The sequence below is a fragment of the Hipposideros armiger genome, unplaced genomic scaffold, assembly GCF_001890085.2.
Source record: "Hipposideros armiger isolate ML-2016 unplaced genomic scaffold, ASM189008v1 scaffold_460, whole genome shotgun sequence".
Taxonomy (NCBI): Eukaryota; Metazoa; Chordata; class Mammalia; order Chiroptera; family Hipposideridae; genus Hipposideros; species Hipposideros armiger.
Window position 1 is genome coordinate 211,197 of NW_017731810.1, and position 15,240 is coordinate 226,436.

Here is a 15,240-nt window from a genome sequence, read left to right on the forward strand (position 1 = left end):
CAGGACCCCACACAGAGCTGCACTCACATGTCATACACAACAGACAACAGGGCCACCGTGTGGCATGGGGGAACCACTGGAGTCTGAACGCACATTTTCCTGCATCTGTCACGGAATAAAGATATTTGACAAAAGTCTTGAGTCGCATCCTCCGTGGGGTCCCTCCTTGCCTCCAGATCCCACCAAACCAGCCCCACACACATGGCCCCTCAAGACCCTTCCTCACTGGGTCCCCAAATATCGATCATTTGCTCCGGCAATTGCAGAGAGATCTGTTGGGTTGTCAGAAAAGTCATGACGTGTTTTTTTCTATGTTTTTCATTGCAAAAATGAGTCATGACTTTCCCAACAACCCAACAGATCTGAAACTGCAGGCCAGAGACAGGGACTTGGGGGGGTGTGGGTTTTGAAGGGAGGGCTTCCGGGGGAAAGGAAGTGAGGGTCACAGGAAGCAGAAGGGGAAAGAGCCGAGTGACAATGTGGCCTCAGCCTGATGCCACCACCCCGAGGCCAGCAAGTCCTACTGCTGAATCAGTGAGCCATCGGGCCATAGCATCCCCTCCTGGGTAATGCAGCCCCCACCTGACTGTAAATATGGGCACAGCCACACCTGCGGATATCAGCTGAAAGTCAGCCCCACCTCTGCCCAGGAATTATCCCACAAATCAAACCGTGCAGGCGCTGCTCCGTGAGCATCATTTCATGGGGCTCTCACAACTGCCTCTAATGCCACCGTTATCCCCACTTTACTGCAGAACAGCCTAGGGCTTGGGGACATTAGGCAGCTCGCCCAAAGTCACACGGTCCAGTAAATAACAGGGGCAGGACTTGCACTCAGACCTATCTGGCTCCGAAGCCAGGGAAAATCTTCCGCTCCACCTCACGGGCTTGAAAGAGATTAAAGCAGAAAGCGAGCCGAAGGAGCCCGGCTTCCCAGGGACACGAGGGTCCCTCGGTGGCGCTCGGATCATGATTTGATCATGTTCCGAGGGGAATGAAAGGGACAGGAAACAAGTGAGGTGTGAGCCCCTGTCATGTCGGGAGGCGCTCTTTTCAGAGAAATGTACGTTTCTCAGACTCAACATGCTCTGGAGCCTCGGAAAGCTGCTGAAGACATGCAGCCCGGCCCCCGTTACGAGAGGCAGTGGAAATTCAACTGAATCATCTAAAGCAGTTAGGTCGTCCACATTCAATATTAACGATCCATTTCAGCCCCAAAGAAGCGGCTGTGTGCTCTGTTGTCGAAAGACCGACTTGAATGGATTTCGAGTCCCCTGCCCCTCCTGCTAAGGGTGATGACAGGACTTCTGTCCCCTATCCAGGGGTCAGTGAACTTTCTCTCTAAAGGGCTTCCCGATAGACAGAAAGTAACTGGTGGGCCTTATGATCTCTGTTGCAACTATTCAGCGTGTGCCCACGTCCTCCCCCTCATGGGCCACGTCCCCTCAGTCTCTTTGGCAGGCTCTCCTCCCTGCCCGTCCTCTGAAGCTTGAACTGTCCCCCGGCCTTGACCTCTCTGCGGTCCCTCCCATCCATGAGGCGCATTTGCTCTCCGGGACCTTTGCTGTTACTGTCCCCGCCGCCTGGCAGCTCTTCCCGAGATTTACAGAGCTGGCCCCTTCTCTCTCTCAGGTCTCAGCTCAAGTATCACCTCCTCCGAGTGGCCTTCCCTGACGCTAATCACCCGCTGCCACGCTGCTCTGTTCCTGTCTGGCATTAGGCTAGATGCTCAGTTAATACTTGTCCCCATGACACTTGACTTACAAACACAAGTGGCAGACCAGTTTGGCCTGAGGGCCACAGCTAGCAAACCCCTGCACTAGACCCATATGAGTCACAGTCTTCATACGTGAACAGTTCTTTGCCATCATAACTGGCGGTCAGTCATGACTTAGGTGAGGCATTCCTGAAACTGCGAGGGAAGGCAGCAGCAAAATGTTCCTTCTCCACATTCCCTGGCCCACGAAAAGGAAGCACCAGAGGCCTGGCGTGGGTCTGACCACTCAGCGGCTGTCAGCTGCCTCTCCCTCTCAGCTCAGAGACAGGAACAGGATGGAAATGCCGCACCCGGCCCCTTGCCAGCTGCCTCCCCTGCAGAGACCAGCAACTCTCGGGAGGCATCGACTCTGCACAGATGTGGGGACCTCTAGTTCCAATGCATTCGTCTGTTTTACCAAATCTTCACATTCCAAAAGCAATTTGCAAGATGGGCTGCTGTTTCATCCACATAGTGGAACAGTGAAAAAATTCACTCATTTGAAAGGGTATGTAAATTGGGGGCATTTTAAACAACCCCAGGTGTAAGGTACAGCAGAAGGGTGGTAGTTACAATGCTGGTGACCCAAATCCCACCATTGCATCATGAAGCATAAACACCTGCTCCCGCATATCATACCTTCCCCAACTCGACCAAATTCCAGGGCCAGAAAGGAGCCTCCTGGCCTTAGCACACAGTAGGCCCACAGGAATATTAGTCTCTCCCCTCCTCTAGGCATGTCATAATTAAGGTCATTGTCATTTAGCTAGTGGAAAGATAAAGCCAAACATGGTGGGTGACTTTGAGCAGGTCTTGTCAAGTTTTATATAGGGAGCGGAGCTGACTTCTGTGGGTTTTGCCCACCTGGGACCACGTGTTCGTCAGAAAATGCCGCATCCCGGGTCACAAGCACTAACCATGGCACAGACGTAGGTGTGGCTCGGGTCTGGCCAGGCCCCAGAGACTGCGGCTGGCCCACCACCTTCCCCAGCACTGACACACAGTACTGTGAAACGGAAGCTCTCTTTCTGTCGGGCCTGCAAATGGGGCTGATGTAGGCTCGATGCTGCTGGGTGACGGAAGCCGGTCAGCAAAAGCCGAAAAGCGGTTTTCCCAAACCGCTCACAGTCAATCGTCGTCATCTCCACTTTTGTGGATGTGTGCCCAGCGTCTGCCCCTGCCCCGGCCTCGGGCAGAGCCGTGACTGAGCAAACAGCCTTGGCCCTGGTGTCAATATCTGGCAGTTTCTAGCAAAATGGTCTTTCAGGGCTGATCCGAGCGCCGGCCCAGAGCCTTGATGGAGGAAAGAACAAGGTCAACACACAAAGGGACGCAGAGCGAGGAGACTAGGACAGACCCGGGAACCAGACCAGCATACAGCCCAGGTATTCTGGACTTCTCCACGACGTGATCCGTGAAACGCCCCCATTTTGCTTAAGCTAGTTGGAGTTGGGTTTCTATGAGTTGAAACCGAAAGAGCCTTGAGTGACACAGAAGAGCCTTGAGTGACACAGAAGTAGGAATACCCTTTGCTGGGAGGCTCTCAGTCACCGTCTAGTCACGTAACAGACGTTTATGGAGTGCTGTTCCAATTACCTAACACATTACCCCAAAACTTAGTGGCCCAATACAACCATATATCATATTCACAGATTCTGTGGATCAGGAATTTGGGGAGAACTCAGCAGGGCAGTACTCACTTGGGGTCTATGAAGTGGCGGCAGTCGGATGTCGGCTGGGTCTGCAGTCATCCGAAGACTTGGCCAGGGCTGGGGGGTCCACTTCCTAGGTGCCTCACGCACGTGGCTGGCGGGCTGGACTGGCTGTTGGTCACAGCCCCAGCTCCTCTCCACGAGACAGCCTGAGTGTCCTCAAGCCAGGCAGCTGGCTTCCCCCCGAGCCAAGGTGGGAAGCACATTGCTTTTTATGACTCAGCCGAAAGAGTCGCACATCTTCCCTCACTCCTGCCATCTTCCTTCCATTGGTCACAGGCCGGCCTGACTGAATGTGGGAGCGGACCACACAGGGCAGTGTGGCTCACTGGGGACCACCGTGAGGCTGGTACCTATCCCAAGCACCCACCCTGTGCACGGGACCGGACATACAGATGAGTGAGACACAGTTCTCACACCTAATGAACACTCGGCCTAAGCTAGGCGGAATGCAACCACGCAGACTTTGTCCCCCAAAGCCTTCCCAACTCTGCTCTCTGGGTTCCTCCAGCTTTTCAGGAAAGGGGAATCCTGCCTATTAAGGAACTGAATTTAAGCGTTTAGTTACGTAGCTCTTGGGTTCCAGAAACAATGCTGATGGGACGATTAAAAGGTCCTCCCTCACCTCCATCCCTCCCATGACCCAACCCTCCTCACGCACACGGCCACACGTCTCCATGCCTTTACTAACTTTAGTACAGCTTACGCCCACACCTCCTGCACACGACATTCATTTTCTACACCCCTGGGTTATCCCCCGACGACATGGCATGTAACTGCATTGTCTCATTTTGCACAGCAGGGACAGTAGGGTCTAGTGGTCTCTAAGGGTCAGGAGCTCTTAGACCTCGGTTCAAATCCCAGCTCTGCCACTTAGTAGTTGCAAGGTCTCAAGTGTCAGTTTATTCCTCTATAAAATGGGACTGAAAGGATATGCACTCGTAAGGTCATGAAGATCCCAGAGCATGTGCGTGAAAGGGCTCAGCACAGCGCCTGGCACACGGTAACAACTCAGGGAAGGCTGGTCTCTGCTGCTGGTGCCCTTAACTCGGGAGGGCAACCATTCACCTTTGCCTGGTTCCGTGAATCTCCTCTCCTCAGTTAGACCACTAGAGTTAAGCACAAGCACTGCCTATTCCCTCTGCTCTTCTCTGCAGCCCCCGGCCCCTCCGCGCCTACACGCACGTGGTCATGCCCACCTGCGGCCCTGCCCATGCCCCCATGTCCGACAATCCTTGCCGGCTGGTTGATAACATTCAGAACCAGAAAACCCAGAAAAGAAGACGAAGGTAAAGCCAGCATCTTAGAATGACACCTCCCTGAACATCTTTCGGGTGTCTGCGTTGAGACTTTACGATCACTTTCGTAAGCAAAAATGCACAAGCAATGGAGTCCTCCGAAAACCTACCATTTTAGACATTTTAAAAAATTGTCTCAGGGGAAAAAAAAAACTGTCTTATATAACTTTTGCCCCATTCAAAATCCCATAACAACGCTAACACTTACACCTCACAGGGGGGATCAGAGTTCTGTCCAGGAAATGAAAAAAGTACAGATAACTTCCAAACGGTCGCAGAAACACATCAGCTTTTTTCCAGGAACAGAGCGAGTTGTTTAGGAGTCCCAGCAACACCAAAGGTGACTGTGGCCAGCGACGGCGGAAGACTGCCACTTAATGGCGGCCTCTGGAACTGGATGGAATGTGTTGACATTTACTTGTATCTTTCACAAGCTTTTAACCTTTATACTGTGTCGATAAAAAGCCCCATTAACATTTAAAAGGGATGTTACTAGGTGTCCACTTGGAATAACAGTAAGAAAACACTCCAAGAAACAGATTATGTATCTCCTGTGTCCCAGATGCCCAAGAGTTTACTTCCTACCACAGTAAAAAAAAAAAAAAAAATGCAAACTGGTGAAAAAAATAAACAACCCAAGGGAGACGAGCTGGAAACACAGGCGACTCTTCAGGGGGCCACCCAGAGTCTGGAAACCCTCAGGCTGACCTTCCACCGAGACCTTCTGCCCTATTTTTCCTCTGTCCACTCTGTATCCTTCTAGACTTGGCTCGAAGGTCACATGCAGGAAGCTTCCCTAAGCCCTCAGGTGGGATCGGACCTCTGCTCGGTGCCCCCACGGCCACTTGAGCTTCTTCCAACACGAGGCCCTCTGCTCCCTGCACTGCCCTTGTCCACTTCCTGGCTGGCCTCCCACCCAACAATGGGTCATGCGTTCTGTGAAGGCAGGCGCCGTGTGCCCATCGAAGCCTTCGCTCATCCACTCCTCACACAATGCCCAGCACACGCCAAGGAGCAACAGTGTCGTCTACCCATCTTCATATCCCCAGAGCCCGCCATATGGGGTACTCACTAAATGCTGGATGGACGTGTCCTCTTCTTCAACATGACTTAATTACTTACTTCCTGTAAGAGCTGAATGAACGCTGTGGGAAGCTGTGAATTCCTGTGGCTCCCTCCTGCAAACCGGCAGCCTTCAGGCCTCACGTGTCCTACATACATGTTGTGTGGGACCAAAAAGCACGTGGTCTTTTTAAAAACTGAGTTTGCTGCTAACATTTACAACAGAAAGATTTCACACAAAACGCTCTTTCTGGCTCCTCCAGAAACATGAGTGCACGCTCCGGGCAGCGCCCCAGCGAGCTCCAGTGAGAAGCTGGCTCCTACAGACCCTGCCACAAGCACCACCATCCTGCTTCGCCACCACACAGGCCACAAAACAGCCACCATGTAAGACTGCACCTTGGCTGAGGACCCTCTCGACCCAGCCCTTCACTCAGGACCTGTGGCCCCCTCTGGACATCGCAATTTGCGAGCCTGGCCTTACGCCAGTGTCATCCAAGGACTACGTCTGAGATGAGCTACAACACAAATGAACGGGTAATTTTATTGATTTTTACCTCCTAACATACCCTCCTGGTGGCAGATACACGTTGTGCGGTGTCCAGCAGGGACCTTGGATGCAAAGGGACATGAAGGGAGAAGGGAACTCCAACAGGTACTTCGCGATGGGAACCCCCCCTCAACCCGTTAACTGGAATTCTTCCTGCAAATGAATGCTCATACCACCAGCACAGCTTAAATACCTCTTTGACAAAAATAATAATAATAAATTATCTTCAACTCAGAAAATAAATTGTGCTCAGCAGAGTGACAGACAGGAGGGTCCATTCAATGCATTGCACCGAGGGGCCGGACAAGGGGAGGACATGCCGGCCGGCAGAGGCGCCCGGGGCACAGAGCAGGCGCTGAAGTCAGTCAGATGCAGACTTTCGTGCCAGCGACGGCCAGGGCCCCTTGGCTGTGGCCTGTCCCCAAGTGAGGCTTCACTGCCCCTCCTCCTCCTCACGTCCGCCTTGTCTTCTGTTTCTTGGCTTGTCTCTTTGCATCTTCTGGGCCACTACTGTCAGAGGCTGTTTGGCCAAGAGCCCGGACGCCCTGCAGTCGACTTGTCAGCTGCAACAGCAAAGGAATGAGCTGGAAAGAGAGGGGGAGCGTGAGAGAGAGGGGTGGCCAGGACACTTCTGCCCAAATGGGCACTGGAGCCCTCCGTATCAGCACACCTCCATCATCAGTCCCGGTCGCCACCTACTACGTGCTAACAGGTGACCTCAGTTCAAAATGAAGCAGGGTGCCGGCCGAGTGGCTCAGCTGGTTAAGAGCTCACTCAAGAGTGCGAGCTCTGAGCAACAGCGGTGCGAGTCCCAGCCCGAGCTGAGCAGCCACTGAGCTGCCAACAGGTGGCAGGATGGCTCAGCTAAAAAAAAAAAAGCAGCAGGGCTTTGCACTAGAGAGGGTTAGCAGAGACAGGCTGGCTCCGAATGTGAGCAACGCATGCCTACGCGTGTCCCAGGCTTAAAGATCAGGAGAGATGTTACAAGACGTTTATGGCTTTGAAGAGAGGCCTTGGGGTCACCCTCGAGGTCCTTACGGTCCTTTCGAACCCTAAAATGTCATTTCTATAACACTGGGCATCCTTCTCTGTCATCTCCCAGCTGTGAGGGACCACTGTCGCTGACATACCCATTTCCTCGCAAGGTCTCTGGATCCCCTACCTTATCGTGGTTGTAGCCGGCCAACAAGACAAGCAGCGTAAGAGGCAGGGCGATGTAGGAACCCTGTGCGATGTCTTGCTCAGGCAGCTTCCTCTGCAAACAGCAAGAGCACCGTCACTCACCTGCCACCCACTACCCCACAGCTGTGACCCAGCAGCCCTGCGAATCGGCTACCCCCAGACGCTGGGCCATCCCACACATGATCCAAACTCTCTTTATCCAAAGTAAGGAACTGAGGCAACTCAGATCAATGTTCAGATGCGCCCTCTGCTATCCAAACTCATTTCTCGCTCCCTGAAATGCAGGAACAGTCCATCGCCAGGTATTCCTTACCCGCTGAACTTGATCTAAACTGAGGGAACCAAGCGCTGGGGAGCGGGGAGTCCCTGTGGGGGATAAGTGAACGGATCGCATTTTGTTGAGCCCCAGCTACACACAGGGGCCTCCTCCTATAAGGGTGTATCGAGAGCCCACTGTTCCTGGCTCAGGCACATGGTGGTAAATGAGCTGGTCCCAGAAACGACACCGAGGGAGATGGAGCAGCTGCTACTACCCAGGGGCCATTCGCCCCTTCTTCCAATAGAACCCTCAACTTTCATCTGAACCAATCAGCACACGGAGCATACGTCCGTTCTTCTTTGCAGTCTGGTTGATACGAGATCCAATAAGGTCCACAGGTTGCAACTGGCAGGTAACTGAGTAAGTTTCCTTTAATCTACAGGTACCCCGTCTGTATGTTTTTGGTTTCCTTCTCTTACAATCTGTCAAATAAGTCAGGCTCCAGGTGGTTTTCTTGCAGTTGCCCACAACCTACATTTTGTGGCGTCCCTTACATGCTCCTGCGTCCTCTACGTATGTCCTGAAAATTGGCAGCTGGCTCTAGAAGTTTGGGCGGGTTCAAGTATCATGTGCCTCCTGGAGGACCACAATGCCATCAATCATGACAGAAGGGCGCAGTGGTGACCTTCATCCCCAAAAGTCACGCCTGAGCCACTGACCTAAACAATTCCACCCCCTCACTGCCAGTCTCCTGAACAGGAACTGAGGGCATCGGCACCCAGACAAGTAGAAACGTATCCGGGGAAATCCAGAACGCAAACTCCAGGTGCTAAAGGGGCCCAAGGCCAAGGGCCCGTTACACAGCTGTCCTCCCTCCTCCCAATACCCAGGCCACAGGTTGTGTGAATTTTCCTTCTCCCGCCAGCCCCGTGCTCCCTCTTCTTACCGTGGGATTAAAAATCAAGGTGATGTGCTTATGGTAGCCCACGGCGGTGAAAGAAACTTGAGGCAAGACGTAGTCATACTGGGATCTGGGGAGCGTGGAATCCAGGAGCACCACGTAATTCTGAACACAAAAAGTGATTTTTATAAAGGGCATTTTGGGGCAAAGCAAATGAAAACTAAAACTTGCCATACAGCTGTGATGTGTAGGGCTTTATGTTTCTAGCAAATTCCCCAAGTTTACACATCCACACCAGGGTCACTCAGCCAGGAAGGCACCGAGCAGGCTTGCAGCCTAGGGGAGCCCAAGCTATTTTCACAGTGCTGTGCTGCCTCCAGAATCTAGTTCAGGGGGTATCCGGAGAAATGGGGAGGGAACCCCAAATTCTATCACAAACTATCTCACTGCTGTACAGCCATTTCACACACAGAAAGGCCACAGCATGTCACCCCTATGGCAGGTGGTAACAAGCCGGGAGACAGAACGGCACATCACAGGCTCACTGCTGACACCCTCAGGCACAGGCCCCCAGAAAGGAACCAGATTCTTTGCAAAGGAGGCTCCCATCACGCCAACTACAATAGTTTGCTCTGTCCAATTAGAATTGATAATAAACATTCTGTAATCAGTAAATGATGTCTGACCGTAGGGCCCTGGTTAAATCAGTTACAGTATTTCCTATACTGTGGATGACTGTACAACCATTAAAAATCATGTTATAAATGATTTAATGATGAGGCAAAGATGGGTGACACAGTCAAAATTGAAAAGCACAGACTACAAAATAACATACAAGGGAGTCTCAGCTTTGAATGCTGAATGTCAGAGCTACCCCTTCCAGGGTCCACGATGACACGTTTCTACATAAACATATCTGCATATTTATACTTGTACACATATGTGCACACACATTGAAAACAGACCAACAGGGTACTTATGAACAGTAGTTGTTTTTGGATGATGGGGTTATGTCTGATCCCCACTCACCCCCAAACTCTCCTGCCATGAATGTGTATTATTTTTGTAAACAGAAAAACACTAATTAAGAAAAATATTCCCAGAAAAAAAAAAGAAAAAAGAAAAGAAAAATAATCCCGGGCAGCCAGATGGCTCAGTTGGATAAGGGTGTGAGCTCTGAGCAACAGGGTTGCCGGTTCGATTCTCATATGGGCCAGTGAGCTGCACCCTCAGCAACTAGATTGAAGACAATAACTTGAGCTGAGCTGCCGATGGGTGGCCAGATGGCTCAGCTGGTTAGAGCGCGTGCTCTTAACAACAAAGTTGGCGGTTCGACTCCCGCATGGGATGGTGGGCTGCGCTCCCTCCCCCTCCACCCCCGTAACTAGACTGAAAGCAGCAACTGGACTTAGAGCTGAGCTAAGATTGAAGAACAACAACTTGACTTGGAGCTGATGGGTCCTGGAAAAAAACACAATTTTCCCCAATAAAGTTTAAAAAAGAAAAAGGAAAGAAAGAAAGAAAAATAATCCCTACAGAGCCCAACCTCCTTTGATTCAGAAAGGACAATGTCGACCATTTCTGCAGAGTGGTACTTAGGGAGAAAATGAGAGAATTGTGCTTCCGTGAACTAAAAGTGGAATAAAAACAAAGACGGAACCGAGAACGGCGCCACGGCCGTTACCTGGCCATCTCTGAGCAGAGGCGGGAAGTGGAAGAACAGGGACTGGCCGAGGGAAACCGTCTGAATCGGGTTGTCGAGGTTTTCACTTTTGTAAAGCTTCACCTGGAGGGGAGAAACACAGCAGGGCGGGCTTTTGAATGGAAACGCAATAAGCCTTTCATTTCAGAAAGAGTCTTTGTTAACATGGATATTTGAAAGAGAAACTGGCCTGCCCTGAAAGGCCACACGTGTAATACATCCCTCAGTCATCCGAGACTCCAGTTACGTGACATGCAAAGAAAAGTAAGATGTGAAATAGATTGTGATGACATACATTAATGCTCAAAATAGTAATAATACTCACTATAATGATCATGTTAAAAAGAATAGTTTCTAACATATATACATAAGCCGGGCAGGTAGTAGGTGCCTTAGATATATTGTCACCAATCCTGGCTACTCAACAGGCATCATTATTATTTGTGCCTAAGGAGACTCAGAGAGCCTGTGTCTCCTCAGGTTGCACAATTTATACATGGTGGATCCTGGGACTCAACCCATGTCACTGAGGGTCTCACCCTCCATCCCTGCCTCTCCATACACTGTAACCTTAACTCCACAGGTATTCGTTAAAGTCGAAATGCCTCCTTCTCATTCTGCATTTGGTCCTCCAGGCTGCTTCCAGAAAGTTTAGTGCTTTGTTTCTGGCCTTTATCTCCAGCCCGGGTTTGCTGCCCGCTCTCACACCGCGTAATGAGGCATGAGAAGAGGAAGCTACAGCGCTGGCTGAGGCTAGAGGCTGTGAGGGCTCCACCCTGCACCTGCCACTGAATGCCAGAGCCACCCCTCCCAGGGTCCACGCTGACACGTTTCTACAGAACACACAAGTCAAGACGAGTTTTCCTAAAACCAAGTCACAGTAAATACTTGAGGCCTATGGGTCACATCCAAGACTATGTATGTGTTCCTTTGGCCTGAACAGGGTTCTAAATGAACTTGAATTCATTGCTTACATTTAGAAATCAGGTGATTTCAAATAGCTCTAACTTCCAGCTTGAAAACTGGAAAGTGATGTCAACCCTGGGCCAACACAGCAACAATCAGAGGGAGTGGAATGGCACCGTCCCTTCCCATCATGCCCCCGTCGGATGGGGCATGGCTTCTCCCGTTTGCCCCACGCCCACCCACCCTCCTCACTGGATTTACTTGTCTGGCCCTCAAAGGCAACCCTTGGACTGAAGGGCAGTGAAGAGGTGGGTTAAAACCTAAATGCACATGCTCACCCAGGTCTAACACTTCGCTGTCTGTAAGATTATGAGTCCCTCTGAAAAATGCACTCCCGTGGAAATCCATTAGCATCTTCCAAAGGGTCGCAGGGCACTGTATAAACATGTCTTCATTAATCGCAGACATGGACATTTTGGTAGAGCTTGAAGAGACCTTAAGGTCACTGAGTCAAACGCCCTGGCTTTACAAGAGGAGGGAACTGAGGTGCATCGTAGTGAAGTGACTGTCCAGAGTGGCAAGGTGAGTGACCACGGTGACAGGACACGGCCCAAACCTCCTGAGTTCTGGTCCACTGCCTACCACCTCCAGCCAGACAGAATTTAAAGTTATGAGGCACTTGGCCTTAACATTGTCTCTCCGTTTCAGACTCCAGATTGTATTGATCATTCATTAGGCTTCTACTATAACACTTCCGCAGATACACACTGCTAGCAAAAACAGTTATCCGAAACCGGAAGGCTTTTTCTCTCCAGCAATCAGCAACCATTCTCCCAGAGATACCCGCTGGGATGGAAGTTTCTTGAATCTCAACCTCAACCCTCTTGGCATCTCCACCCTAAAGCAAGCACTAGACAGGCCCAGACACCCTCCTCCCACTCGTCTCAAAGTCGAAAAGAGCATTATTTTCACCTTAAAAACAAAACAGCCTTACCCATAATGTTGGAAGATACTCGGAAGAAGTGATCACGTTTCCACTCAAGTCGAATTGATTAATCTGCCGGAAAACAATGATGTTCACATCGTCGATGTCGTTATTCCCGACCTAGAAAGAGATAAAGAATGCTGGCGTTAAGGAAGCGGGAAGACAGACCTCTCCGCTGTCCGAGGGGCTGTTCTATAACAAATTTCCCTTCTTATATGAGGGGAGCAAAGTCTGCCACAGATGGAGCCTAGGTCCAAGGTCACAAACCGACAGTAAGCAGATGGGCTACACCTGGCCCACACACACATTTTGTTTGACAAGCACAGTATCTGTTTTCCAAGTTAAAAAAAAAAAAAAAAACCAGTGCTACCATTTTTAAAAATTGCATATTCAATAAAAGCCAGATTTTCCAGCATCTCCTGGAAAAAAAAATATATATATATATATGTTCTTGCCTGGTGGCCATCAGCAGCTGAGCCACATTCTGCCCCCGCTGGGTAGGCCTGTGCTCATCTGTTTGTCACGTGTCCATACCTGCCAGGCCATAGTCCACACAACTGCTTGTGATTCTGGCCTAAGTCACCACGGCAGGGAAATATAGACCTGTAAAATGCAGCCATCACAGCCATTTAAAACGCCAAGGGCCATAAAGACATCAAGAAAATCCACCTGCCGGGCCAAACAGCCCTAAGTGGCCCACCAACTCCCTCTCTAGCTCCTCACAACCTTCATGCCTAGTGCCACCTCATAAAGCCACCAACAGGCAGTCCCTCTGGTCCCACCCCGGCCCTCCCTCCAGTCTAGCAAATCAGTTATTCCGTGGCAGAAAAGCTTCCCTTTAAATGAGGCCCGGCCACTTCCTGTGACCTGGAGGGCTGCTGCTTCAGGGATCAATCAGCTAAGTCACCGTCTGGGAGATCAAAAGACCCTGCCCACCAAATGGAGGGAAAAAACAAGGTCCTCTGCACGTAAGGAAGCTGGATGGCCCTGCTACCAAGGAAGCCCGTGGTCTCATTATTACATTCCCTTGATTGAAAATGCTACTTGTGCCTTAAGAGCCTTAACTTGCAGAATGATGATCAGAGCTTGCAGGGGACGTGGGGAAACAAGGAGTTCAAATTTCTTCTCTGGATGCCTGACAGCCATGCTGTTCATTAAAAACCCCACATAAGACGCTGCTTGGGAAGATGACACTATTCCAGGAGGATCCTTAATTAGGATTTGAAGTCCCCCCCACCCCACCCCAACCCTGCCCCCACAGCAGATGAAAGGCAGCCAGCCAGAGGAGCACGACACGATTTCTGATCAGGGAAGTAATCACCCCACAAGGGCGCTGACGAGTTTCATGCCTTACCGCAATCACCCGGTGGTGGGGGAGGGCCCGCTCTATGTGGTCGTTGCCTTCTGCCTTGAGCTGAACGTGATACACACACCCCGGCTGCAAAGGAAACCCAGGCGTCACTTCTCCAGAAAGAGGCTTGTCATAGCGCTGCCTGTGCTGCCTGCAGGTCCTCCCGAGGACGCAAGCTCCTCTGCCTCACCAGAGCTCCCGGTCTGCGGCCTGTCCACCTTCTAAAGGGTTCCTTTCAAAGGCACCCTGATGAAACATTTATCTGATGGTCTGCGATTCCTCCCATCCCCACTCACTTTCCTCTACCCAAGAAAAATTAAATGTGGTTCCTCAGTTCAAAACTGTAAGCATGATACGCTCTTATTCTGATAAAATTCTTCTTTACTTGCTGTCCACCCCTCCCTTCTATACACATATGCATCCAGAGGTATCTGGAATGACAGCCCCCAATGTTTACCACGGATGTTATTTCCAGGAAGTAGGATTTCAGGTTTTCTCCTTGTTTTCAAAAAAAAAACATTTCCTCCTTTATAGTTTTTATTCTATTGCTCAAATTTATAGGCATACAGCATGTTCACCAAAAAAGCCACCATTCTGAATAAACGTTTTTGTGACACTGCACATTATGAAGGATACATACATATACATTTACTCGGATAATTTTTTGGCAGACAGTGGTATTTTGTTCTAAGAAAGCCAGCCCATGATGATAATCCTCCAAAGAGATGGAAGTCAGTTGGCTTGAAGAAATGCAGTTTTCTGTTTGTTTTTTACACTGCTGTATGGGCTGGTGGCAAAGTAGATCAAGAGGGGTATGAGTTCAAAAGGGAATGTCTAGAAAGGCTGCAAATCAGAAAAAAAATGCAGCTTAAAAGTAAGGGTTTTGGTACAAACGAACTCATTGTTTGTAAACTTCTGAATTGTTTTTTCCTTACACACATATTGAAAGAAAAGATCTGTCTCTTTACCCCGAAGGTTAAAAGATCACTTACACTAGCTGAGTTAAAAATAAAACTTCTACCATCACTCATTTCTGTCACCAACAGCACAACTGGTCCAATGACACATGAGGACCCAGAGCACCAGGCCAAATTCAAAGGTGTCTATATGCATCTCAGAGGGGACACCCCGAAGATTGCGACCGTTTCTTTTTAAATTAGCGTGGATAACATGGTTCTGGTCTCAGGCCTAAAATCGCGTGTGCTGTGACGGTCTCTGTACGCAGTGTCAGGGATGGCGCTCACTCAGTGCTGGCTTTGTGGTGGTTTTCCCCCCTTCCAAACTCTCCTTTTGAACATGTTGCTTGAACTATTGTATAATGAGCACATGGTACTTTTACAAAGACAACAAAGCTGTTATTTTTTTAAAAAATGAGAACCATCAAATTTATGATCACCCAGACACATGAATTTGCTTTCCAGCTCATTTAAAACTGGCAGCATCGGCTTCTGCACATGAGAGAGGAAAGGCGTGGGGAGCAATTTGTGAAGGAGACATAGCCCTGCTGAAGCTGGGAAGTGGCACTGCCCACTCGCCCAAGGGCCTGGGCCAGGCAGGGGCCCGCTGGGGCAGCGGC

General features: G+C 50.3%; 1 protein-coding gene across 1 annotated transcript in view; it reads right to left on the reverse strand.

The window, feature by feature from the left end:
• Positions 1-6,347: 6,347 nt before the first annotated feature.
• The window catches only part of LOC109395260 (nodal modulator 3-like), a 58,918-nt gene continuing 50,025 nt past the window's right edge, over positions 6,348-15,240 (reverse strand). The window contains 6 exon segments of the mRNA XM_019666126.1: positions 6,348-6,962; positions 7,541-7,633; positions 8,766-8,885; positions 10,405-10,506; positions 12,323-12,433; positions 13,668-13,802. Coding sequence (XP_019521671.1) covers positions 6,831-6,962; positions 7,541-7,633; positions 8,766-8,885; positions 10,405-10,506; positions 12,323-12,433; positions 13,668-13,802 — 693 coding nt within the window. The 3' untranslated portion in view covers positions 6,348-6,830.